Below are 27208 nucleotides of genomic sequence, written 5' to 3'. Positions count from 1 at the left end.
AAGTCCCTGCCCGGGGGTTCCCTACCTTATTAAGATTTGAAAATTCCCTGTTCTGTCGAGAACTGTGGACACTGGGCTCCAATGGGATATATATATATATATATATATATATATATATATATATATATATGGATGAAACTCACACAAAAATGAGGAGAAAACAGTGTTGAACCTGTCTAGAGGTCTAGTGGCTACAACGGTTCTGTAGCGGTGAGGGCCTTGCATGGGTTCGGTCTCCAAAAGGTGCTTGATGGCTGTCGATCAATTTAACTAAGTAGAGTAAGCAAGTCATCTGTCCTTAAAAACTTGTTATTACGATAGCCTAGCCTCTGGCCCCCATAGCTCGAAGGAGGTTGGAGAAGCACTAGTCGCAACCCCAGGCTCATCTGGAAGTGAACTCAGTGGACTGCAGGCCAAAGTTGCCCATCTTCCACAAAGCACGATTCTCCATTTGCGGACTATGGAGAGGGCTGAGTTGTACGTATATACAGCATTGTAACTCCACCACCTGGTCATATCGGCGCCACCAAGTGAAGGCCTCTCTCCATCACCTCCAGGGACATAAAATGAAATTAGATGCTACTCTTCCTACCTGCCTCTGCAGTAACCCCAACAGACCGGTCCATGAGCCGTTAGGTAGCGGTCCACCCCACACACGGTCTGACGGACGGATGAACTCATACCTACACAGAAACGGTCATGGATTCGTATACTCATATAACTTTTCATGCACACATAAATGTAGATAATTTATTATTGTCATAAGCGGTGAGTATATTATCGCTGAATAATACACGAACACACATTAACCCTCCTCATAATATCCCGACATTCCTCCTAACACACACACACACACACACACACACACACACACACACACACACACACACACACACACACACACACACACACACACACACACACACACACACACACACACACACACTACTCACTCAAAGTCCAGGAGAGAAGCAAGAATGTGGAGCAAATTGGCCATAGGTCCCAGGATGTCCAGACCTCCCTCGTTCTTCTCCACTACCTTAGTCCACGGCACCCACTGGAGAGAGAGAGAGAGAGAGAGAGAGAGAGAGAGAGAGAGAGAGAGAGAGAGAGAGAGAGAGAGAGAGAGAGAGATTTGGTCAAATAATAGATACAGATATTACCTAAGAACATGCCGTATCCATTGAAGCACATATCACTCATTAAAGCGGGTTGGATGTAGATGGGATGGGGAGGAAGTGGTGGTGTACTGGGACTATCATCATCATCACCATAATCATCAACAGCCACAACTACACCACTAGTCATCATCATCATCATCATATCATCAACTCACCTCCTCCACAGCCACCTTCAACATAGGTTTATTTGACGCCATCGTACTGCCTCGTTTATTTCCCTTCTTATATTCCTTCCTGCAGTTTTCTTTAGAGTTGGTATTTCCACCGTGAAAGTCTCCCTGTAAATTTAGTATCTTCCTCTTTCGCAATGTCCCTGTAGGTAAGGAAAAAGAGGATTTATCTCTCTGCCTCTGTATCTGTCTGTCTGTCTGTCTGTCTGTCTGTCTCTCCTCTCTGTCTCTCTTTCTCTCTCTCTCTCTAAGCCCGCCCACGCTTGCGTGTGTGTGTGTGTGTGTGTGTGTGTTTTAGAGAAATAAGGGCATCAATAGTAGGCAAAAGAAGGACTGGACTGGAATTCAGAAAAAGCGGCACAGACTGTTTAACCCCACTGTGCCCCGTGTCCCCAGTATGGGACGGAACTGGGCATTTTCAAAATTTAATAAAGAAGGGAACCCCTGGGAAGAAACCTATGAGCTTCGCGACTATTAGCCGACAGGCAGAGGGCGGTACGCCTAGCATCCTTCCAGCAAAATCCCTGACACAGGAACTCTGGGAGCAAAGGGGTTAAATGGGCACAGTAAGAAAGACAAGCGCTTCCTGGTCCTTTCTGGCCGCTGAGCGGCTAGACACCAACGGTATATGCGTTGACACAGAAGCAAGAGTTTCGTGTCAATATCGGCCGTTCAGCTGTAAAACCACTGGGTACAATTAGGCGTCAAATCGACCTCTTTGGAAAAATTCATGAGACGTGAATTTGAGACGGATCCATCTGTGTCTCAGTTATAACTATCCTACCAAGTTTCTTCGAAATCCATTTTCCAGCTTTTGCTGCCCTGCACACACAGACACACGTCCAGGATTTTAGTATTAGATATAGAGGTGTGCAGGCATAGGAGGCATATACCCGTAAAGGAGAATAAAACAGGAAACGGCTTGAGAGACAGAGAGAGAGAGAGAGAGAGAGAGAGAGAGAGAAAACGGAGGCATGGGAATATACAATATTAGAGAAAAAAAATTCAGACAAGAGAAAATTAGGGGAGAGAGAGAGAGAGAGAGAGAGAGACAGACAGACAGACAGACAGACAGAAGGTAGAAAAAAAGAAACAGGCGAGACTGGGCAGAGAAAGTGAGAAGGAGAGCAGCAATGGAACAAAATGCAAAATATGCAAGTAGGAAGATACTACGAGAGACTTGAGAAAACACCAGATGGTAGGAAAAGTTAGAAAAAAAAAAAAAAGACTACTTTCCTTTGACCAACTACTCGGTTTAATGCAGAGCTTTTATGTGTGTAAAGAAACTTGCCACTGCAGATAACACAAAGGAAATTAAAGTACAGTATAAGGAATAAGAGTAAGTTTGTCCACTATAGCCGATTTGCCTTCATCGGACAGATCTTGGCCACTCTCACAACCTGAATACGAAGTCGTGGTTGCATTCAAATCAATGAGCCTTGGCTACAGTGCGTTTACTCTAACCTCACACCGATCTCTAACCACCTTCAGCTTAGTTGATGACCAAGTGTACTCAAAGTGGAGTGTGACCAAGGACATTTATTTATGCTTCATAGCCAAGGTTTATTGATTTGAATACAATCATGACATCGTATTCAGGTTGTGAGAGTGGCCAAGTTCTGTCCGATGAAGACAAATCGGCTATAATGGACAAACTTACTCTATAAAATGCCTAGGATAATATAAAGATTTTTTTCTTTCTTAACTCATCAGGACGTACACCAGATACTCCCTTCAGTCCGAATCTAAATCTCAGGGCAAAGATGAATGAACGTTTTGCTATAAAATGAACTAATTTTAACAGACGTGTTTGGACTAATGCATACTCGAACCTCGCCTCACCATTCCACACATCAGTTCACCACGCCTCACCACACAACACCTCACCTCACCTTGCCACATCACACCTTACCTCACCTCATCACACCAACCCTTACCTCACCATAGCACACATAACTTTACCACACCTCACCTCGCCATACCACACTTTACCGCACCACACCACACTTCACCTCACGTCACCACACCATACATCACCTAGTCTTACCACACCTCACTGTACCATGCCTCACCACACTTCACCTCATCACACTACACTACACCTCATACCATGTAACTTCACCATACCTCACCTCACCACAACACAGCTCACCTAACTACACCTCACTCCACACTGGCAGTCACCACTCACCTCCATTGCTTTTGTACCCCCGCAACCACCACCATCCACATAATGAAAGAGAGAGAGAGAGAGAGAGAGAGAGAGAGAGAGAGAGAGAGAGAGAGAGTTAAGAAATTTATGCAAGCTGTTCTGTCCTCTCACAACGAGGACTTCTTTGCTCTGGTTAATTCTCCCTACTCCCAGATTTTTATAATCAATGCCACTACCCTTGATGGCGTTAGCGTGTTCGCTTCAGTGGCGTAATTCTTATATCCCTCACACTCCCACCGGACGGTTTTAATTAATGTTTTTGTGTAATTCTTATACCAGAGGACTTCACTAAGGCTGTATCCGACGCCTCCCCTCCAGCACGATATACATATACGCATATACATATACTGACGACGCTGGTCAAGAATGCTAGCTGTTTGCGGAATCGTTTAATCTCACCCAGTTGGTAAAGCAACCAACCAGAATACCTGATAATCCTGACCATAATGCCCATCTCTTGGATTTATTCTTGACAAATAATCCAGATCAATACAGGATAGAGGTACTGTCACCACTTGGATCCTCTGACCACAATCTCATCAAAGCCTCATTAGTTAACCCTCCTACACCTCCCCATTCTGAACCTGTCAGGGTGACCCGATGGCACTCTGACAGGGCAGACTGGGATGGATTTAGAAATTATCTTGCTGATGTTCCATGGCAGTCTTTCTTCTCTAGTGATCCCAATTCTACCCAGTCCCACATTTGTGACTTAATACTAGCTGGTATGGATTTATTCATACCAAGTCAACAATTCACTAAAATATCAAACTCTCCAAAATGGTTTGATGGCAATTGTGCCAGAGCAACAGCCCAAAAGTCATTAGCATATAACTCTTACTTAAAATCAGAAACATCTGAATCACTCTCCCAATTTAAAATTGCTAGAAATCATGCAAAAGCTGTATTAAATCTATCTAAATCAAACTTTCTTCAAAAGCAAGCATCAAAACTACTTAACAACCCTAATGACAATAGAATATTCTGGTCAACTCTTAATTCTTTCAATAATAACTTTAACAAGTCGTCTTCCATTCCCCCACTAAAATCTTCAGACGGCAATATTACAAATGACCCACGTGGGGAAGCAGATATCTTTGCTAGTACCTTTGCCAGAAACTCTACCATAGATGATACCAGCCAGAATGTCTCAGTACTGGAACTTGATTATCCCGAAACTGCCCCACTTAAAATACAGACAAGATACGTAAAATCTATCCTAGACAATTTACCTACCAACAAAGCTCCAGGCCCAGATGGAATTCCGCCAATAGTTTTGAAAAAGTGTTCCCCTGAACTTGCCTCTGTCCTAGCTAAATTATTCAGACTATGCATACGGACTTCTTTATTCCCAAATTCATGGAAAGAGCCAATATCCACCCAGTTCCGAAGAAAGGAAGTTCGTCTGACCCCTCCAATTACAGACCAATAGCTGTCACATCTTCTCTTGGTAAGGTATTTGAAACTTTAATTAATAAGCATATTGTTAAACATCTTGAATCCAACAACTTAATTAGTGATAGACAATACGGTTTTCGCCACGAAAGATCCACCATTGACATACTCAGTCTCTTAACTCATACCATCCATCAATCAATTGATCTTTTTGGAGAAACTCATGCAGTAGCTCTTGATATCTCTAAAGCTTTCGACAGTGTATGGCACCGTTCCCTGCTGTCCAAACTCCCTTGCTATGGACTAGCGTCTTTTGTTCCTTTGATTTCTTCTTATCATAGTGACAGGAAAATAAGAGTAAAAGTAGATGATGTATATTCGAATTTCCACTCAATTAACGCCGGCGTGCCGCAGGGATCAGTTCTGGCATCAACCCTATTTCTGGTTCGTATTAATGATCTCTTATCTGTCACTCACAATCCCATTCACTCATATGCAGATGACTCAACACTACATAGTTCATTTACACTCAGACATCCATTTACAAAGTTTAATATCTCTACCTCTCAACTCAGTACAGCCATCTCCATAAATCAAGATCTATCTACAATCAGTGAATGGGGACAAAACAACCTTGTCTCTTTTAATGCTAGTAAAACTAAATATATACAGTTTACTAATAGACAGATATTGCCAGATTCGTACATTACCTTCAGTGCTACTAATATTCCCATCTCCAAAAGTATTGAAATTCTTGGTGTCTCACTTAACAGTGCCCTCAGCTGGACCTCTCATGTCAGATCACTTGCTAAAACCGCCTCAAAGAAACTTGGATTATTGTACAGAGTCCGTAACTTCTTCGCCGATGAGCAGTTAGCTATAATTTATAAGAGTCATGTGCGCTCTCAGCTTGAATATTGCTCACCCTTGTGGAATGGTTGTGGAGAGGTTGCATTAAGACAACTAGACAAAATTCAGAATAAAGCTGTTAGAATCATTAACAACCCTGCCATTACATAAAAACTACCTTCCCTGCAAGTAAGAAGGAATGTTGTCTCCCTTGCATTATTTTACAGATATTTTTTTGGCAAATGCTCAGACGAAGTTGCGTCCATGGTGCCACCTCTCCATGCCTTCCCTCGTGCTACACGGGCATCTGGTAGTGCTCATGACTGGAATGTCACTCAACCATATTGCAGAACTTCTGCCTATAAGAATTCTTTCATTCCCCGAACTGCATCTCTCTGGAACTTGCTTCCCAAGAGTTGTTTTCCTCCAAATTTCAACCCACAACTGTTCAAGTCTTACTGTTACAGATATTTTATGAACAGAGGACACCAGTAATCTGGTGTATGGATTAATTTTGTTTTACCCATTTGTTTTTCCTTCCTCCGTTCTGTTATTTACAAAAAAATATATATATATATCTATATCTATCTGTCTATCTATCTATCTCTACTGTATCTATCTACCTACATCTATCTATCTATCTATCTGTCTGTCTATCGATAGATTGTTAGATAGATAGATACAAGAAAAATCAAGAGTCAACGTACTAAAACAGATGTGCATGCCTCTGTGTATGGGAACTTGCTAAGTCGTCTTGTTACTGGTAGCCTACGCGTGACGTCACATCTCCTGCCTTCTCCCACTCAGTGCACAGCCAGTGGGAAGTACAGTTTTCAGTTGATTTAGATGAAAGCTTGCTGACTGGATTAGGCCTAAGCAAGAATGAAGGTAATTGATAATTAGAATAGTCCATCAAGGGTCAAGGTCACAGGGCTAGGTCATAATACTCGACCATATAATTCAAGTGGCTTTGGTTTAACGTGGACCAGACTTTGTGGAAAGATCGAGGGTAAGCCAAAGATAATGAAAATCAGTGTTGAAGATATTCTCCCAGAGCACAGGGTAGGTGGGTGAGTGAGTCTGTTTATTATACCATTTCCACCAAGTTAGGTCTAAATAAAAAAATAAAAAAAACTAACTAAACTTATCATGTGACTTTTGCCTCGAAAACAGTTGGTAAGTCATTTGGCTAACCCTCAACTCATCAATCACGTTTGGTTAAAATGTGATGAGAACTGAGTCATTGTGTTCACACACACACACACACACACACACACACACACACACACACACACACAAACTAGCGGGCGCATGCCTGAACGCACGAGCAGTGAACAAAGTAATGCCGCGCTTGCACTATCATGTCCAAAAGTGTGAATATATATGCTGTATATTTAAAGACTGCCAATATTCTCAGTGGAATTCAGTGTGGTGTACATACTGCTGTAACACAATGACGGTCTTCTATGAAAATGGCCACAATGATTAACGAGCTTTCAGAACACAGAATCCCTAATTTATGTTTTTTAAATGTCTTATTTCCGTTCCCATTAAGCCTTGTATAAGGCCTCGTTAAAAAAAAAAAATGAGAACGGGTCTGAGTGTACTGACTTAAGGAACAACTGTGCAAACCTTAAGCAAGTTGTTGAAGAACAAAAGGAATGATGCCAATATGAAAAGATGATGATAGAAAGATGGCAGACACTGAGGCAACAAAGTAATGTGAAGACCTACTAAGACGCTCTCGCTGTGAAAGTATTACAGATGTTATCTTAATGAAGGGATAAATATGCAATGAGATCAGTCCGTGTGACAGTCAGCTACGAAGTTCAGTTATAGTCTACTTGATTAGGTCGGTCGGGGAGAATGGGTTCCAAAAGCCGATTCTGATAGAAATGAGTCATTCTCACTGCCTGAACACTAAGTCGTGCGAGCATGACATTAGATGATCCTTAGCTATGAGGCAGGAATAAGTCTCCTTCATTGCTAGTCAAATTTACCCTTCAATCTGACAACACTTGGCCATCAACTAAGTTGTATAGGGGTTACAAATCTTAATTAAATTAGTCCGATTTAAATCCTTCATGATCGAGTATTTTCAAGTATTTTCTGTCTATCTATCTATAGTCAGACGCCGTAACCCCGTAAGACGTGGCCGTTTGTCCTTCAGTTAGTTTTTTAACGGTGAGGGGCACTAACCTCGGTTAACCCACTCGTTGACACGTTGGCAACACGTATGAGTCGGTTATATGGTTACCATCCAGCGCTGTAAATAGTTTCCTGGTTTAGAAGAAATCCTTAGGCTTGTCACTCAATGTAACGCAACCTGAAAAGGAGAAAAAAAAAAAATTAAAAATCCCAGAAAAATGGCTACTGATTCCAGTTAAATGTCAGACGCTGTATTACCAATTGGACGTTTTTAGCGTTAGATTTAGCTCTTTTCATTTCCAAAAATAAGTACCGCGAAAAATCTTTTGTTTTACGCTATATCTAACATGTTTTTAAGTCCAGTATAGCGTAAGTGTTTTACTTGCCACCCATAGGTTAGTGGATTTTAAAGTTTAGATAGAAAGATTATAGGGGAATGGGTGATAATATTGCTACCATTACGCCTATGATGGTCGGGACAGCTCTTGTATTCTACCGCAGCTAACGTCAGACAACTTTATTCAGCAGAGTGAGTCACAGGAGTCTGAGATAATATTCTTTTCGGGAGACCACTCTAGTAGCGGTGGAGGTTAATGAAAGCTATGTGTAATCCCTGTAGTTCGAACAGCCTCATCTATGTTGAATAAAACAATTGGGACAGAAAAAAAGAAAAAGAAAAAAAAAAAAGCTCGTTCTCATAGTTAAGGCGTTAAGAAGTTGACAAAGTAATGAAGTAATAAATTCGTTATAAGGTGGCCCCTTGTGTCAGTGAATTACAAAGATCAATTGTGGTCTTAATTAAATGGTGGGATGGTGACACCTGTCGCACGGTGGTGCGGGGAGGGGGATGGACTGATGAAAGGTGTCTCAATACGTGATTCAATTTCACTTCATCTGCATTAATTTGTAAGTGGTGATTATTAAGTAGATATATAAATAAATAGATAGACAGGAATGTACATAGAGATATGCTGAAACAGGCATACCCCAGACTGCCATTGTGAGGATATCTATGTAAAATGTTGCAAAAAAATCCAAAGCCACTTAGAAAATCGCCCTATACACTCTATTCCTGCTACCACCCCATGATTTTATTCAGCTAAGGGGGTACTCTCTAATACTGAAGGGATAGAAACACACACTGTTGGTGGTGGCGGTGATATAATCGGCAGTACACTCAGCCGGCAACCCAGACATTCCGAGTTCAATATCCAGGCGGCCGAGAGATCCTTGAAAAAAATCTGCTTTACCCCAACTTGTTCTCACCTATAATACGTTCACTTTAACTTGGTGTACATTTATTCTCTTTCCATATTGAATGTTAGACTATAAAAAGGTTTTACCATTAGAATATAGTGCTCACCTCAAAGAACATAGGAACATAAGAAGGGAGGATAACTGCAGTAGACCGGTTGGCCCATGCTGGACAGCTCCTAGAAGAGTAACCGAACTACTGAATGAGATAAGGAAAGCGGAGAAGGCTCTCCCCCTCTCTCCAAACCCTCCAGCTGGAGCCGGCAGGAAAAAAAAGAACACCACGCAGTATAAATAAGCTTGCGTGAACATTTTATAGGAAAGTGTGAAAGGAGAAAAAAAGACTATCATAGTGTAAGCTGAAAAGGAAAAAGAATAAATTAGTAATTATCAAAAAAATTTTAATACCCACTCCTTATCTGTCATATGTTTATCTAGCCTATGCTTGAAACTCTCAGTGGAAGGAGCAGCAACTACATCACTAGGCAGCTTATTCCATTCGTCAGTAACTCTATTGCCAAACCAATTTCTACCTATTTCCTTAATAAAACAGAATTTATCTAGTTTGAAACCATTACTTCTAGTTCTATCCTGTAGCTTACTTTATGCACCTTGCTAATATCTCCCTTATTTATTCCTTCATTCACTTGAACACCTCAATAAGTCTCCCCTTACTCTACTCCTTTCTAGTGAATGCAGATCTAGTTTTTCTAGTCTCTTCATATGAAAGGTTCTGAACATCATGTATCATTTTTTCATTTTTCTTTGTATACAGTATTTTCTAAGCAATGTATATCCATTCTATAGTAAGGACACCAAAACTGCACGGCGTAATCTAAATGTGGCCTTACTAATGCTAAATAAAGTTGCAATATTACTCTAGATGTCCTATTGCTCAAACTTTGTGAGATAAATCCTAGGACCCTATTTGCTTTATTTTCTCGCATTAATACACTGTTGGCTTGGTTTGAGGTCTTTACCAACCATAACTCCAAGATCTCTCTCGCATTCCGATTTACTAATTTCATTGTTGCCTAAGTTGCGTTTAACATCTCCAGCGTTAAATTTCTTTTCTCAATTTTTAGATAAGGATGTAGAGCCGTAGCGTCGTTGTTCCCCGCCACTGATCTGCGTGAAACTAGCCATAAAAGGATGAAAATATCTGCCTGGTTAAGATAAATGATCTATAAGTAAGTGATAGATAAGTAACAGACACAATATAAACGTTATCAGCAGATGGTAATGAAGCACTGCCTTACCCAGCCTAACTCTGTTCACTCCGCCACACCTTGCCACACCCTACCTCACCTTGCCACATCCTGTCACACCCTACCCCACCCTGCTACACCCTATCTCACCCTGCCACTCCCTACATCACCCTCCCACATCCTACCTCATGCTGCCACACCCTACCACACCCAGCCTCACCCTGCCGCACTTTATTTCACCGTGCCACACTCTACTCACCCAGCCTCACCCTGCCGCACCTTATTTCACCGAGCCACACTCTACCTCACTCTGCCACGCCATGTCACACCCAACCTCATCCTGCCACACCCTGTCACACCCTACTTTACTCTGTCTAACCCTGCCACACCCTACCTTACCTTGCCACGACACTCTACTACATCCTTCCTCAGCTTGCCAAACCTACCTCATCCTGCCTCACCCTGGCTAAGCCCACTTCGTCCTGCCATACCCTTCCATATCCTACCTCATCCTACCATACACTGCCTCAACCTGCCACACCCTACCTCATCCTACCATATCCTACTTCACTCTGTGTTAACCTGCCACATTCTGCTTCACTGTGCGACACACTGCTACACCCTACCTCACCTTGCCACACGATGCCTCACCCTACCACATACTATCTCAGCCTGCCACACCCTACCTTATCTTGCCACACCCAGCTTCACCCTGCCACACATACCTCACCCTGCCACACGCTATTTCACCCTATCACATCCTGCCTCTCACTTCAACACTCTGCCTCACCCTGCCACACTCTACCTCATCCTGCCACATCCTACCACACCCTGTACACCATACCTCAGCTTGCCACACACTTCCTCACTTCGCCACACACTTCCTCACCCTACCACAATCTACCATACCCTGCCTCACCCTGCGCGTATAGGCACGAGAGACTGCTTAGGTGAAATAAGCAAAATAATTAGCTAAAGATGCCTCCAGTGCCATTAAAAACACGGCTCGTATACTTCCTTCACACAAACCTGACCCAGTTTTTTTATTCTTTTTCCTACTTATTTGACATACTTCTGTGGCAAAATAGTCAAAGTTACGGCTTTACATTCCTTCCATAGCACTACTTCGTGACTAGCACCATACTGTAGTGATAATCTATGGTTATATCTCAGTATTCTAGTTGGAGAGATGTCCATTTTAGGATAAGTAAAACGAGCATAGATCTAAGCAAAGGGTGGGTATTCTTATCAGTCAGGCTTTTTTGCACTTCTTTAGCGATTTGCACATTACACCTTAACCCCCTGAAGCTTTATTCTTCCTACTTCCAGACGATTTAATTCAGCTTGGGGCACACTTCCTGTAGTGGAGAGATTAATATATGTTATAGATTACCTCCCTTGCTAGAATAAGAATCTCCTGAGCTGAAAAAAAAAAAAAATCATCCGCATATGAGGAGATGTGGTAGAAAAAATCATTGCTAGACTGAAGGGGATTGTTGGCAGAGGAGGGTTTGGTAATAGGTTGGGAATCACGTGTAAGTCTTCAGTGTTTGACTTGGATGGTGTGTTTGAGTTAATTTAGTAAGGACAGATGACAATATGATGCTAGGATTTTATCTGAAAAATTACGTAGATGTCAGTAGAGTTAGTGTTGTCAGGAAAGTTATGGAAGTTTGCTGGGTTCGGACAGAGTTTAAATGCTTTCATTCCCTCTCGTCTTTAATATGAGACGTTTCCCAGATACGCGTAACGATGTCACTTATATTTATATTCTGGGTAGATTCGAAAACAAAGCTACAGTATTATATATATATATATATATATATATATATATATATATATATATATATATATATATATATATCTCATCATCATCCGGACCTCCTTTCCCATCCAAGGGCAGGGTGAGGATATATATATATATATATATATATATATATATATATATATGGGTAGATTCTAAACAAATCTACAGTATTCTATATATATATATATATATATATATATATATATATATATATATATAATATAGAATGTGGTGAATGTTTTGGGCGTATCCGATAGAGCCAGGATTTCGGGGGCTTGAATGATGAGTGAATAGAAGCATGGCCGATTGGATTGGGCAAATTTGGCCTGTCTGGACATTGCTACTCCTCACCCTGCCCTAGGGTGGGAATGGAGTGTAATGGGGTGTATAAAAGCCCGCGTTGCCTAGGGGCAAAGTGGGGATCTTCTCTTGGGCTCAGTGGTAACGTGCGCGCGTATTAAGCGCGAGGGCCCAGGATCGAATCCCTGGCACACCAGTAATTAAATTGTTAAGTTTCAGTTCGGTCCTTTACATTGGTTGGCAGCGGGGTGGGACGTGAGGCGGGGCTTGGTTGGCAATTTGATGGTCCTTGGTTAGCAGACAGCGTCCCTGTCCTTACATCCCGGGGATGGGCTGTTTCGGTGAGGTCTGCAGCCTCCCTGTGGTGGCCTCCGATGCTTACGCTACCTTGTGTGTTCGAAACTCACCAAATTAATCACCAAGGGGAGAAAAAAGAGGGATGTAATGGGGTGTATTAAAGCCCACGTTGCATAGCGCCAAAGCTGGGATCCTTTCTTTGGCTCAGTGGTAACGTGCGCGCGTATTAAGCGCCAGGGCCCAGGATCGAATCTCGCCCACACCAGTGATTAATTTGTTAAGTTTCAGTTCGGTCCTTTACATGAGGTCCAGATGATGGTGGTGATGATATATATATATATATATTCTTATAAACTTTAAGTATTTATCCTCTGTCATTCCACTACAAACATCAGGCTACAAACATTTGCAGTATTATTCTGGTAATTATTCGTCTCGAATTTAGAGTCTGAGGTAATGTGTAATAATAATAAAAAATAATAATAATAAAACAATCTATATGAGTGATTAACAGACTTTTCGTTTTCCTTTAAACAAAATGACATGGGAAGTCCAAATTATAAGATCAGTTTCTGTAACTATCATTCCTATCGAACATTACAAAGCGGAGGCAAAGAAGCATACCTTTGAAAGTAAATATGTATTATCAATGCATATTATATATGCAGACTCAGAGAACAGTGCAATACCATACAAACAACATACCGGTTTTGCACTTTGAGAATACGTCTGACGCATTGTTACTGGCTATTGATACTGTGACGTGAGCAACTCTCCAAACCCTTCCACCCCTGGCCACCCTCCCTCCCACTCACAGTTACCAGACAGTCAGACATGTTGGGTCTGCTGCTGCTTCGTGACAATTCGTCGACCAACAATGCTCCGAACAGTGGGTTATGCAGAACTTTCCCTGACTGTACATACACTTCCACATGTCACCACTTATGCATAAACAACCACCATCCCAGCTGAATACATGCTAGGACTGTCTCATTCAGGATTGGTGTATTGGTATTGGCAGGGGTATTTTTATGACATGTCGGCTTGTCGTTTAGTACATCAGTAAAGTCTGCTTTAATGAAATTCAAATCCTTTAACTGTTCCCTACCCCAGCGGGATTCGAACCTTTCTTCTTTAGGAGTGCAGGCCCACTCTCTGCTGATCCGGCCACCGCTTATGGGATTGAGGCGTCTGGCAATAGATAGTTAGATAGAATGTTTAGTTTTCGTTGTTTATTGATATGGTACATATCTCATTTTATGACTGTCTTCCTCGTTTATGACAGACAGTGCTTGATAATACGAGGATATAAAGTGAATGGTTTGGTAAAAGGACACCATAGCAAGAAATTGCCCTGTATACGTAACCCCCCTAATGATCTCCTCATAACACAGAAAAAGCATAACTAAAACTTTTTTCTGCAGTACCTTTCACATAACATTAAAACATAAGAGGATGACTGCATAAAAGCTGTCGGTACACTCTTAAACAGTACTTGTAAAGGATGTGACCACACTATTGGTCGTATGCTTAAAAAAAAAAAAAATGTTCTTTGCACAATTGTGGATTCTACATTTGGTCTTTAAGCTAAGGCACAACTGTGGCGTGGGTGCTGTGGTCTATTTGCATTTAGGCTTTCTCACAAATTTATTATCTGTTTCATTTTCTGTGAAGTAATGATTTATATTTTGTTCTCAATGGTTACTTATGGAGTACCTCTTAATCTATAAACTTGCCCAAAGTAGTCGAATCTGATACTAAATTTTTCATTGTATTTTTAAAAATATTCATTAAGTTCTTTACAACTAACAACTGATTTGTGGACCACATTTGTGTGATTTTTTAATACCATCACTGGGAAAACACATAGCAAGTTCTTGACAGTCTTTCAAAAACAAATAATGTGAATTGCTGTTGAATTACAAAGCTGGTGTTACTGAATCAGTAAGCATACCAGTAGCATTCTATGCCACAATGGTAAAGTCTGTTGTTGTGGTATGACACTTTTTATTTAAGCATATGATCATAAGTTATAAGATCGCTGCGGATAACGTAAACATTATTTAATTTGTATTACAAAGAAGTGTTTTAAGAGTCGAATGTTAGTACTACAAGTAATATCTTTCATAAAATACACAATTATTGAACTTACTGAACACAAATGACATCATTTACTCTCCAGTTTTCCCAACAGACTTTTATTTCCCAGTCCTTTCTTCTCTGAGGATTTCTGGGAATCTGTGCATCTTCTTCCATGCCCACGTCGGGTAGAAGCCCCCCAGGCTACACAGCGAGGCAAATTTAATAAAGAAATTCAAATAATCACAGTTAAAAGCAAAAGGTGTTTCAGATATTCAGTTTGCCCTCCCCTGCTGCCCATGCAACTGAGAGGCAACACGGCACCTGTGGCTCATGTGTCCTGGGTAAGCTGGAACACACTTGTCGCAACCCCCTCTATAAAAGGCGCTGTCTCAGGCTCCTACAACTCACTCTGGGCTGAATAAAACTGTTTAGCGTTGGCCTGGGTGCTGGACAGGGACACCTTCATGTGGTGGCATCGATACGCCGGGTGGTGGAGCTGTTCTGTTACATGACGCCCCTCATCTCACTCACTTTCCCTGAAGAGAAGGATGGCAGACTGCAGGAGAAGGTATTGTTAGCCTGCAGTCTACCGGGTTCACATTTTATATGAACCTGGATCTGCAACAACAACAAAAAAGCTACAACAATAACAAGTTACTACAATTACTACTGCTATTACTACTACTACTACTACTACTACCACTAGCACTGCTACTACGTGTAGTAGTAGTACTAGTAGTAGTATGTTAGCTGGAGTGCTAGAGTAGTCCTGACTATGAGAGGGTTGTTGATGGCATTGTAAACAGTCTATCATTACTCTATCTCTGCTGAACAATTGCCTACTGTAAGACAAAGAATGCTACCATTGTCCCGACCATGGGTGGGAGAATATCCTCGAGTATGGTATTTGCTGGTACTGAGCAGATATGAGTAGAATACAGGAGAATGGTTTGTCCTAAAATGCATGATAAATCGTTTAGTAGGAGATGTTACGGAGACTCCTATACCGATAAGAATACGGTGAAAACAATCCGTCCCTCCATTATGGTAGGATAAATTCAGAAATATGAAGACAAATAATCAGGTACAAAATTACAGACAGCTTCTCCATGTGCATGTTTTTTTTTATTTGGTGTTTAACCTGATAGTGTGGCAGGTGTGGAGAGCGACGCCTTTTAGCGGCGGTACCCAATACGACCAGGTGGTTTCATTGCCTGACTGTGCAAATGATCCTTAGCTTTTTCTTTCCTCCTTTAAAGAAGGATGATGGACTGCAGGACATGGATGGCTTCACTCAGCAGTGCGCCGAGCTCACGTCTAGGTGAGTCTCAGGCCAAAACAAGCTGTGTAACTAGTCAGACTCCTTAAGCCGACAAAGGGTAGTCACGAACATATCACCTCTGCGGAGACCTGATCTCCAGGAACAGGCAACCCTGGAGTATAGGAGTGTTTATAAATGATATTAACCAATAACAGGACAAAGAAACCTCCATAACAGTTCACAGATATTTTATCATTGACAATCACCTTGATTTATTGTCAGATGTGATGTGTTTTATAGTTATATGATTGAAGACAAACGTACCGTATATTTGACACAAATCAGAACTCTGTATGGCAAGATCTAAAGGGTGTTAAAACATGATGATCAAGTCTAAAGGGAGTCGGAGTGTAAAGTAACCACATGTAGAAGGTGTTAGAAAGAAATAAGGCCAAGTGAAGATATATTGGTCATTTACTTTAACTGGAAATTTTTTTTTTCTATTTTTCCCTTCTGCAGCCTATTATCCGTGGCTCAGTATCAGAATTAGACATTATTATGGCCAGCAACCATTTCACGGCACTCCTTCGCGATGAGCACCATATGCTACTTTTAATCTCTTTTTACAACTCAAGGTTCGAGATGTGAAGAATGCAATTTTATGCCTACTTAAACTGAACAGAGTGTAAAAGAGTTTGGCATGCAGTGGCAAATTCTGTAGTTCGTTCACTTAACATGACGGAGACTATCGTCCCTTTGAAGCCAATTACAAGTAGCTCAGTGGCACAAGAACACAATATTCGTTCTACTTGCTCTTCATCTTTCCCAAAGCATTTCTTAAAACTTACTCCATATTCTAAAGATAACTTTTTGTAATAGCAAAGCATTGAAGATGGAAGGTTGAGAATTTTACACCTAGCTAGAGTAAACAGGGTATAAACTAACATGTTACCAATATAGTGTCGGGAATCGACCGCTGGACTCTCCAATGAGAGCCAGGAGTTTTCCACTGTGCCAAGACCACGTTAAAGCTTTCTCACCTTGCCACATACTTGTAACCAATGTACCCCACACCTACCGTGGGCCTGGAATGGAGGAAACAACTCCGTTTTAATAATACCCCAAAACACATCCGGCAAATCACTGTGATGAAATAAACTTGCATTAGCACAGGAAACATCAGCAAATATATTGCCAAAACTGTGACTGATATTGGACCCTAGACTCTCAAATGAGAGCTGCCTTGCTCTCATTTGAGAGTCCCGAGTTATATTCTCGACGTAGTATTGACAGTGCTAGTTGATTTCTTTCCTGTCTTAATCCAGGTTTATTTCATCATACTGAACAAAGTATATCTGTTGAAGTATAAAGTGCCATGTCTATAGGGTGTCAGCGTGTATAAGGTCTAAGTTATAGCAAGACACTGCATTATCTTGGAATGAAACAGGGCGACCAGCTCAAGAACGTGTGGAAACGAGATGAGGCCGAGTGTAGAGGGTGTTAGAGTGTGAAGGGTCGAGGGTACAGGGTGTTTGGGAAGAGGTCGAGTGTTCAAGGTGTTAGAGTCTGAAGAGTCGAGTGTAGTGGGTGTTGGAGTGTGACGAGTAGAGTGTACAGGGCGTTAGAGTGTAAAGAGTAGAGTGTACAAGATATTAGAGTGTGAAGAGTAGAGTGTACAGGGTGTTAGAGTGTAAAGAGTAGAGTGTACAGGGTGTTAGAGTGTAAAGAACAGAGAGTACAGGGTGTTTGAGTCTAATGTACAGCGTGATAGATTGTGAAGCGCACGGTGTACAAGGTGTTAGAGTGTGAAGAGTGTAGTGTACAGGGTGATAGAGTGTGAAGGGTCGAGTATAGTGGATGTTAGAATGTTAAGAGTAAAGGGCAAAGGGTGTTAGACTGTTAAGAGTCGAGTGTATAGGGTGATAGAATGTTAAGAGTAGAGTGTAGAGGATGTTACAGTGAGGAGCGTAGGGTGTAGAGGGTGTTAGAGTGAGAAGAGTAGGGTATAGAGGATGTTAGAGTGTGAAGAGGCCGAGTGTGGAGGATGTTACAGCGTGGACCAGCCAAGTCAAGAAGGGATTCTATTGTAATTGCAATTTCAGTTTCTGGAATTCAATGTGGCCAGATGTAGAGGGTGTTGGTTATTCCTTTTGTACTTTAACTTGGCCTAAAACTGCTCCCTCCCGATATTGAATTCTCAGTTGTAACAACAAATTCAAACTGGTACTAACTAATCATGAAGAAGTCTATGGAAAGGATGTAGAACTGAGGTACTGTCATTTATCGCAACTGAGTTACGTGAATTAAGCTGCCAGAGAAAGAAAATCTGGGCCAAGTTAAGCTGAAATGTCTAAAGTCTATCTATCTATCTATTGCCAGACGCCTTAATCCCGTAAAGGGTGGCCACAAACAAATCGCCTCAATGTCGCTCTGTCCCCCGCCATTTTACTGCCCTGCTCCCGGCTCACACACCCCTCTCTCATATACCTCTCCACTCCATCCCTCCATCTCATCCTTGGCCTCCCCCTCCCTCTCCCCCCCCTCCACCTCACTCATATACACTCTCCCCGTCAGTCTGTCACTCTCCATCCTCTCCACATGGTCAAACCACCTTAATGTGTTTCTCCTAACACTTCCTATCACATCCACATCCACAACACAACACTCCTTCACTTCCTCATATGTCATTCTGTCTCTCCATGTGACTCAACATGTTCCTCTCAAATAACCTATTTCCTCTGCTCTCACTCTTGACTTCTGTCCCTCCAAAAAGGTCCAAGCTTCACTTCCGTACGTTAGAGTTGGTATCACAATACTGTCATGTAGTAGCTTTTTCATTTCCATGCTCACTTCCATGTTTCTTATCAATGTTTTCAAGGAACCAGTAACCTTTCTTCCCTGCTGCACCCTTTCAAGCACTTCACCCTCTAAACTTCCATCCTTCTGCCCCAGTCACACTGCAGGTACAACTTGTCACAAACCTGAAAATCACGAAACCAGTCCCCGACCACGGAGGTCTCAGAGCAGTCATGCCACTGATCGGCTACCGGTGGTCGTCCAGTGTCCGTCCAGCTTCCGTCCAGTGGGCGGCTGAACGGCGACAATGGCCAGGTATACACAGGTCAAGACAGCCGGTTGGTCGTTGGCAGGCTGCCGACAAACAGCGGCCGGTCTGCGTCCTGTCTCAGTTTAGACCGCGACCTCATGTAGCGATCTAGGCCGGTTCCGTGCCATGACATCGATGGTCACGGGGAGGTTTTTCATTCAGCACGAAAAACCTCACGACGATTTTTTGGTCGCCATGGTGGCCCGCGGCTAGACCGAGACACATGAAGGCCGGCCGTAAACCTCACCAAAACCACCCACGACATACAGGTCGCAGGTGGTTTGCGATAAGTCGTACCTGTAGTGTGACTGGGGCCTTACTCATCACAATACCCAAGTACTTAAACACACTCACATTCTCCATTTCCTCCCCATACAATCTAACTGTACATTCACTGACTTCATTTCTCTCAAAGACCATCACTTTACTCTTCCTTACATTCACCTTTAGATTCCGTTTCTTACACACTCTCCCAAACTCATCCACCAAGCCTTGCAGCTCCCCTTCGTCTTCACTTAACAACACAGTATCATCGGCAAACAACAGTACATGGAATTTCCAAACACTGCCCTCTCTCACTAGCGCTGCTCCAACATCCACTGCCCTACCTTGTTTCTCTTTCATAACCCCAGTCTTGTAAAGATTAAACAGCCATGGAGACATGACATATCCCTGTTTCAATCCAACTTTCAGATAGAAAAATTCACTCAATTCACTATCCACACGCACTGCAGCCTTGGCACCCTCATTCATACTCTTTACGGCCTTCAATAACTTCTCATGTATATTCTTAATACTTTCCACAATCCTTGTCTATCCACCCTGTCATATGTTTTCTCCATATCCATGAAGGCCACATACAACTTCTTTCCCCACTCTAGAAACTTTTCCACTAAAGATCTAAGAATGTATATCTGATCTACTGTACACAACCACTTCCGTTCCTAAAACTTTCCTGTTCTTCTCCAACTAATTCCTCTGTTAATTCCCTAACTCTGTAAATAAGTATCCTACCATATACTTTTCCTATTACGCTAAGAAGACAAATGTCCCTATGATTATCACACACTTCTTTTTCCCCTTTTGTTTTGTACAGGAAAATAATTATACCTGACTTCCAATCCTTCGGGATTCTCCTTTCCTCCCAGGCCAATCTGCACATCTTCCACATCCATTCTATTGCTATCTCTCCCCCATGCTTCAGCATTTCACAACACACTCCAACAATTCCTGGGGCTTTCCCCATTTTAATTTTTCTTCATTGCTTCCACAACTTCCATGCTACTGATTTCTTCCTCTCTTCTCACATCCCTTCTGCTTCCAACCAGTCCCCGGCCATACTTATACTTGCATTATTTTCATTCTCTATGTTCAACAATTCCTTAAAGTGTTCTCTCCATCTGCTCACTTTTTCTCCCTTCTCCACTAGGAATCTACCATTTTTATCCTTCACTCCCCAGCTAACTTCTTTGGCACCCTGTCTAAGTCTCTTTAATTTTGATCCAGAACATTTTCTTGCATTTCCTCCACTTTACACTCAAATTCCTTCCAAAGTAACCCAGGAAATTCATTCTTGCGTCATACCTGAGGATCATCGAATTTCATGCAACCATTATCTGGTATTTAGGTTTTGCATGTGATCAAGTTCTGTTCGATGAAAACAGACTATAGTAAGCGAGGAAATTCTTTATTAATTTATAACTTTATGCTTATCAAATTTCATGCAACCACATCTTAATGTTCAAGTTGTGGGAGTGACCTAGTTCCCTCAAGTGAAAACAAACTGAACACCGAAACCAATGAGACTCGTTCTTACCTCAATAACTTAAAGATAAACAAGTTTAATGCAGCCAAGTCATAAACACCGTGATTCCATCATCATTGGTTCATTCTTAGTTCTCTTTTTTTTAACTTGGCCTAAAATTGTCATATATCTTCATTGCTGAGTTGTAGCCATAGATTAACACTAGAGGATGGGCCTAGTCACAGAGAAATGCTATGGAATAAAAACAAAACATTGTATTGTCTTTTTCTGCCAATGAGCTGTGTGAAATAAACTGAAAATAGAACGAGAATCTGAAACAATAAAGGGGAAAGAATATAGTATGTCGAAAAAGTGCAGAAAGTGTGGAATCTGACTTAGTGATGAAGGTCTGGGTGTCGAAGAGCAGTGTGGCAAAGTATAGAAGATGTCGGGTGAGTCTTAGTAAGGCTCTTGAAGGTGATGGAATATGGGATGTCTAAGTCAAAGCAAGAAATGTTCGAATCTAGAAAGTGTCAAAGAGTACAATGGCCAAATCAGAGTACAGTGGGCAAATCTAGGTGTCCATGTGGGTCTAAGTAATTTTCCAGAAGGTGAAAGAGTGTTGGTTGGTGAAGCGTGAAGTGTCCAAATCAAGGCAGAGCCAAATAGAATAATGGCTAAGTCGAATATAACAGGCATGATTATGTAAGGACCAAAAAGTTGCTGTAATGCAAATTGGCCAATTGAAAGAGAGAAATGTCCACTCGTATAAGGCACCAAAGAGCACAGTGACCACGTCAGCATGCAATGGGCAAGTCTAAAAGATGATGGAGAGGGTCTAAGTAAGAATCTAAGAAGTGTTCAAATCTAAATAACTTTAAACAACATAGTGTGCAAACTGGAATAGCCGGTTGTTGGAGTGGCTCGAAGAAAGAATCTAGAAGGCGCTGCAATGCAGATTGGCCAAGTCAGAGCAGGAAGGGTCCACATGTAGATGGCATCAGTGTCCAAATCAGAATACAACGGAAGCAAACAGTTTTGAATAGTTTGTTTGGGCTTTAAATAAAATTCTAAGTGACAGCTGTGGGAAGTGTTCAGCGAGAAGTCCCTGAAGTTTATTCGTGAGTTTGAAGCTGGACCCCTCAGCTTCAAACTGAGGAATCTAGAAGGTCCTGGAACGCATAGTGGCCAGCTGATAGACCAGAGGACAGTTCCTCCTTGCCACCACTTCATACACACTGCCGCTGTCCACCCTCACTGGTTCATTCTTAGTTAGTTTGTTGAAGAAGTGCAGAACGTGGGCATCTCTGAACCTCTGTGGACAAAAACTCAATCGGATCAGAAAATTTATCTACCATCTTATACAAGTTAATTGCAAAATTATCATACAATACAAACTAATACAAAACTCTCATCCAGTACAATCTAACTACGAACCTATCATCCAGCATAACGTGATTACAAAATTTATCATCCTATCCATATATCTATTGCCAGATGCCTTAATCCCGTACTGGGTGCACACAAACAAATCGCCTCCACGTCGTCCTGTCCCCCGCCATTTCACTGCCATGCTCCCAACTCACACACCCCTCTCTCATATACCTCTCCACTCCATCCCTTCATCTCATCCTCGGCCTCTCTCTTCCTCTCTCCCCCTCCATCTCACTCACATACACTCTCCTCGTCAGTCTCTCACTCTCCATCCTCTCCACATGGCCAAACCACCTCAGTTTGTTCCTCCTAACGCTTCCTATCACATCCACATCCACACCACAATGCTTCTTTACATCCTCATTTGTCATTCTGTCTCTCCATGTGACTCCACAGACTCCTCTTAAATAACTCATTTCCATTTACTCTTGACTTGTGTCCTTCCAACAAAGTCGAAGCTTTACTTCCATACGTTAGAGTTGGTATCACAATACTGTCACGTAGTGACTTTTTCACTTCTATGCTCACTTCCCTGTTTCTTATCACTGCTTTCAAGGAACCAGCAACCTTTCTTCCCTGCTGTACCCTTTCAAGCACTTCACCCTCCATACTTCCATCCTTGCTCATCACACTCCCCAAGTACTTAAACGTACTCACATTTTTCATTTCCTCACCATCCAACCTCACTGTACATTCACCGACTACAGGTCTCTCAAAGACCATCACTTTACTCTTCCCTACATTCACCTTTAGGTTCCGTTTCTTACACACTCTCCCAAACTCATCCACCAAGCCTTGCAGCTCCCCTTCGTCTTCACTTAACAACACATTATCATCTGCAAACAACAATACAGGGAGTTTCCAAACACTACTCTCTCTCACTGGGGCCACTCCAACATCCACTGCCCTACCTTGTATCTCTTCTATTACCCCATCCATTTTCAGACTGAATAACCATGGAGACATGACACATCCCTGTTTCAACCCAACCTTAAAAGGAAAAATTCACTCAGTTCACCATCCACATGCACTGCAGACTTCGCACCAGCATACATATTCTTCACAGCATTCAACAACTTCCCATTTACTCCATATATTCTTAATACTTTCCACAACCCTTGTCTATCCACCTTGTCATATGCTTTCTCCAAATCCATGTAGGCCACATACAACTTCATTCCCTTCTCTAGAAACTTTTCCACTAAAGATCTAAGAATGAATATCTGATCTACACAACCTCTTCCCTTCCTAAAGCTTCCCTGTTCTTCTCCAACTAATTCCTCTGTTATTTCCCTAACTCTGTCAGTAAGTATCCTACCATACACTTTTCCTATTCCACTAAGAAGACAAATGCCCCTATGACTGTCACACACTTCTTTTTCCCCTTTTCCTTTGTACAAGGGAATAATTATACCTTCCTTCCAATCATCCGGGACTCTACCTTCCTCCCAGGCCAGTCTGCACATCTTCCACATCCATTCTACTACTGTCTCTCCCCCATGCTTCAGCATTTCACCACACACTCCATCAGTTCCTGATGCTGTCCCCAATTTGACTTTCTTCATTGCTTCCACAACTTCTATCCTACTGATTTCTTCCTGTCTTCTCACCTCCTTCCTTCTCTCACCCATTCCCCGGCCACTTATACTCGCATTACTTCCATTCTCTATGTTCAACAATTCCTTAAAGTGTTCTCTCCATCTGCTCACTTTTTCTCCCTTCTCCACTAGTAATTTACCATTTTTATCTTTCGCTCCCCTACTAACTTCATTGTCACCCTGTCTTACTCTCCTCACCTCATTGCAGAACATTTTCTTACAGTCCCTCCACTTTACACTCAAATTCCTTCCAAATTCCTCATCCACTCTCTTCTTACTCTCTCAAACTAATCTTTTTGACCTCTCTCTTCCTTTCTACATATAACTCTCTCTTCCGCCTCTAAACTTCTTATACGCCCCTATTTCTCATCCATTCATTGTATGTTTTTTTTCTTTTGTGCCACAGCCTGTCTCACTTCTTCATTCCACCATGAATGCTATTTCTTGCACCCCCTTCCGTCTTCTCTTTACCCCATACACCACATCACATGCTGCACTTATTTCTTCTGTGAATATCTTGCACACACCTTCCACGTCCCCCATTTGCTCTAATTCATATTTACTCAATCGTTCCTACACTTCTTTCCTATATTCTGCCTTTTTCTCATCTTCTTGTAACCTTTCCACTCTCTTTACAAATACTCCTTCTTCCCGTCCTTCCTTTCTTCTATTTCTCCATCTTACTTGGATCTTGATTCTGGCCACCACCAAGTAGTGGTCAGAAAGTCCACTCCCCCAACCTCTATAAGCTCTTGCATCCATTACACATCTTCGTATCCTTTCATCCACACACACATAATTAATCATTGCCTTCCCTTCATTCAGTTCACCACCCACGCTTCTCATCAATTACAAACCTACCATTCAGTATAAAGTGATTACAAAATTCATTTATCATCCAATTCAAATATATTTTAAAACTGCCATCCAATACAAAGTGATTACACAATTCGTCTATCATCCAATATGAAACTTATGAAAATATTAATCTATCATTCTTTACACACTGATTAGAACATTCATCTCTCATGCTGTACAAACTGGATGACAAGTCTCATCTATCATTCAGTACAAACAGAGTAGAAAAATTATCTATAATCCTATCTATAATCCAATCATTTTCTGACACATTAGAAGAGCAGAGGCCCTGGGCTAGGCTATATCAGAAAACCTCTTGATTCCGGGTGACGTCCATTATAGTCTATTCTTCCTGCTACCAGATGATTTTACTCTACTCAGGACAGGTCTGTTGTAGCGAAGGGGTCTAATATGGCCATACTTAACCTCGTCAGTTCCAAGTCTTCTTCTAAACTCAGTAAAATCGCCAGGAGATATGAAAGACTAAAATAAAGACATTCCTGGCCCACTGAGCAGAATAACAATAGGGATCGTTAAGGGCCAGACAAGTTGACGGTCTTTTAGTAATTTAGGAGGCTTTGTAACGCGTTTTAATAAGAAAATTATTTTGCCTTTTACGGCTTATCATTCAGTCATACTGTTTAATTCGCTTAAGTATTGTCATAGCGCCTGTAGCATAAAAGAGGATATAGTGATATGATCCGCAGAATAAATAGCTATGGAAACGGTGCTCTTATGCTACTTATAATTCGGGTTTGAGTGGCCGTATTTAATCAGCTGATGAGTCTTGATAACATCTCATCCATACCAATGTACAGGGTGAACCGTAAATAACGCTCAACTGGAAACTCACCTGGCAGAAACTTAATGTGTTGCGGGGACGGTTCAGTCAGTTGGTTTGGGCACGGGTGGGGCAGTAGGAGTAAGAAATGAATAAATGATGCATGACTGGCATTGATAAAACTGAATGAGTCGTACCTACAACACAAAGGAAATCCCTCAGTGGTGTGGAATTAGTGATAAGTAGGTACTCCCTGTATTTTGCCTATTAGACTTTTATGTGGTGTCACCAACCCCCAGGGGGTATGGGGGTTTCAAGAATACTCCCCCATTATCCCTGCTTGTCGTACGAGGCGACTAAAAGTGTTGGTGGTGGGTTAGTGCCCCACCCCGTAAAAAGAACTAACTAAAACAGCGAATAAAGCGCCTCGGACCCGGACGGACCATACGTTGACGACTAAGGAATGGACAAAGGACATTCTTAGGGTGGGAACGTGGAATGTGAGAGGAGTGAATGATGAAGTGAAAGAGAGAGAGATTGTTCAGGTGCTTGAGGATGTAAAAGTGAATATATGTGGATTGACTGAAACTAAATGGAGGTGAAAGGGTGAGAGAATGGGAATATGGTTTAGGTATATATGCGGGACAATGAAAATGAGAGGGCAAGAGAGGGAGTATGTCTGATGATAAGCAAGAAGTGGAAGGAGAATATAAGAGAGTATGGAACAGTGGGTGCAAGGATTGTATGGGTGAGGATGAAAGTAGGTATACAAGCGTGGGCGATTGTATGTGTGTATGCCATGACAGAGGATCGAGTGGCAAGAGTGAAAGATGAGTTTTGGGCGAGTGTAGAAGCGTGTATGGACAAGTTTGAGAGGAGCGAGAGAGTGCTGTTGATTGGAGACATGAATGGCAAAGTTGGGAATGTACGAGTGGATGGAGTGGTTGGTCAGTGGGGTGTGCCAGCTGACACAGATGGGAATGGAAGTGCTTTGGTGGACATCTGTGCTTGTAAGGGGTTGGCAATAGCCAACACCTACTTTCGGCATAAGATGATCCACCGGTATACATGGAGAGTAATGAGGAGGATGGATGGTGAACTTGTTGAACGAAAGGGAATGATAGACTACGTGTGTGTGGATGAGCGAATAAGAAGACAAGTGTTGGATGCAAGAGTGTGGAGAGGGTGGAGGAATGGAGTCTTGGACCATCACTTAGTGATGGCCAAGGCAGAGCTGCAAAGAAAGTGGTTGAGGAGACGAAGGGGAAGACAGGAGGAAGTAACTCCTGTGAGAAGAGTGGAGAAATTGCAAGATAGTGAAAAAATGACAGAGTATAAGAGCATAGTGGAAGAAAGATTGGGAAGGTATGAGCTAGAGCAGATGGAAGGGGTGGAAGACGTATGTAAGATATTCATGGAAGAGATAGGCGCAGCGTGTGAGGCAGTTTGTGGAGTGAGGAGGAGATGCAAGGGTGTGCAAGGGACAGCATGGTGGAATGATGAGGTGAAACGAGCTGTGGAAC

General features: G+C 42.0%; 2 protein-coding genes across 2 annotated transcripts in view; both read right to left on the bottom strand.

The window, feature by feature from the left end:
• The window catches only part of LOC145406408 (glutamate receptor-like), an 88609-nt gene extending 87231 nt beyond the window's left edge, over nucleotides 1-1378 (bottom strand). Inside the window, exons 1-3 of the mRNA XM_080277568.1 lie at nucleotides 1337-1378; nucleotides 954-1057; nucleotides 593-683 (exon numbers count right to left, since the gene is read on the bottom strand). Of these exons, the coding sequence (XP_080133694.1) occupies nucleotides 593-683; nucleotides 954-1057; nucleotides 1337-1378 (237 nt within the window). The remainder of the gene's footprint in view (nucleotides 1-592; nucleotides 684-953; nucleotides 1058-1336) is intronic.
• A 20798-nt stretch (nucleotides 1379-22176) lies between these two features.
• LOC145406402 (lactosylceramide 4-alpha-galactosyltransferase-like) overlaps nucleotides 22177-27208 on the bottom strand; it is a 73573-nt gene continuing 68541 nt past the window's right edge. Inside the window, exon 7 of the mRNA XM_080277563.1 lies at nucleotides 22177-22329. Within this exon, the coding sequence (XP_080133689.1) occupies nucleotides 22177-22329 (153 nt within the window). The remainder of the gene's footprint in view (nucleotides 22330-27208) is intronic.

This window comes from Coenobita brevimanus, chromosome 8, assembly GCF_032717465.1.
Source record: "Coenobita brevimanus isolate Jiangsu-jjx chromosome 8, ASM3271746v2, whole genome shotgun sequence".
Classification (NCBI taxonomy): Eukaryota; Metazoa; Arthropoda; class Malacostraca; order Decapoda; family Coenobitidae; genus Coenobita; species Coenobita brevimanus.
Note: the sequence above shows the minus strand (reverse complement) of the source record. Positions and strands in the feature narration are given on the sequence as shown.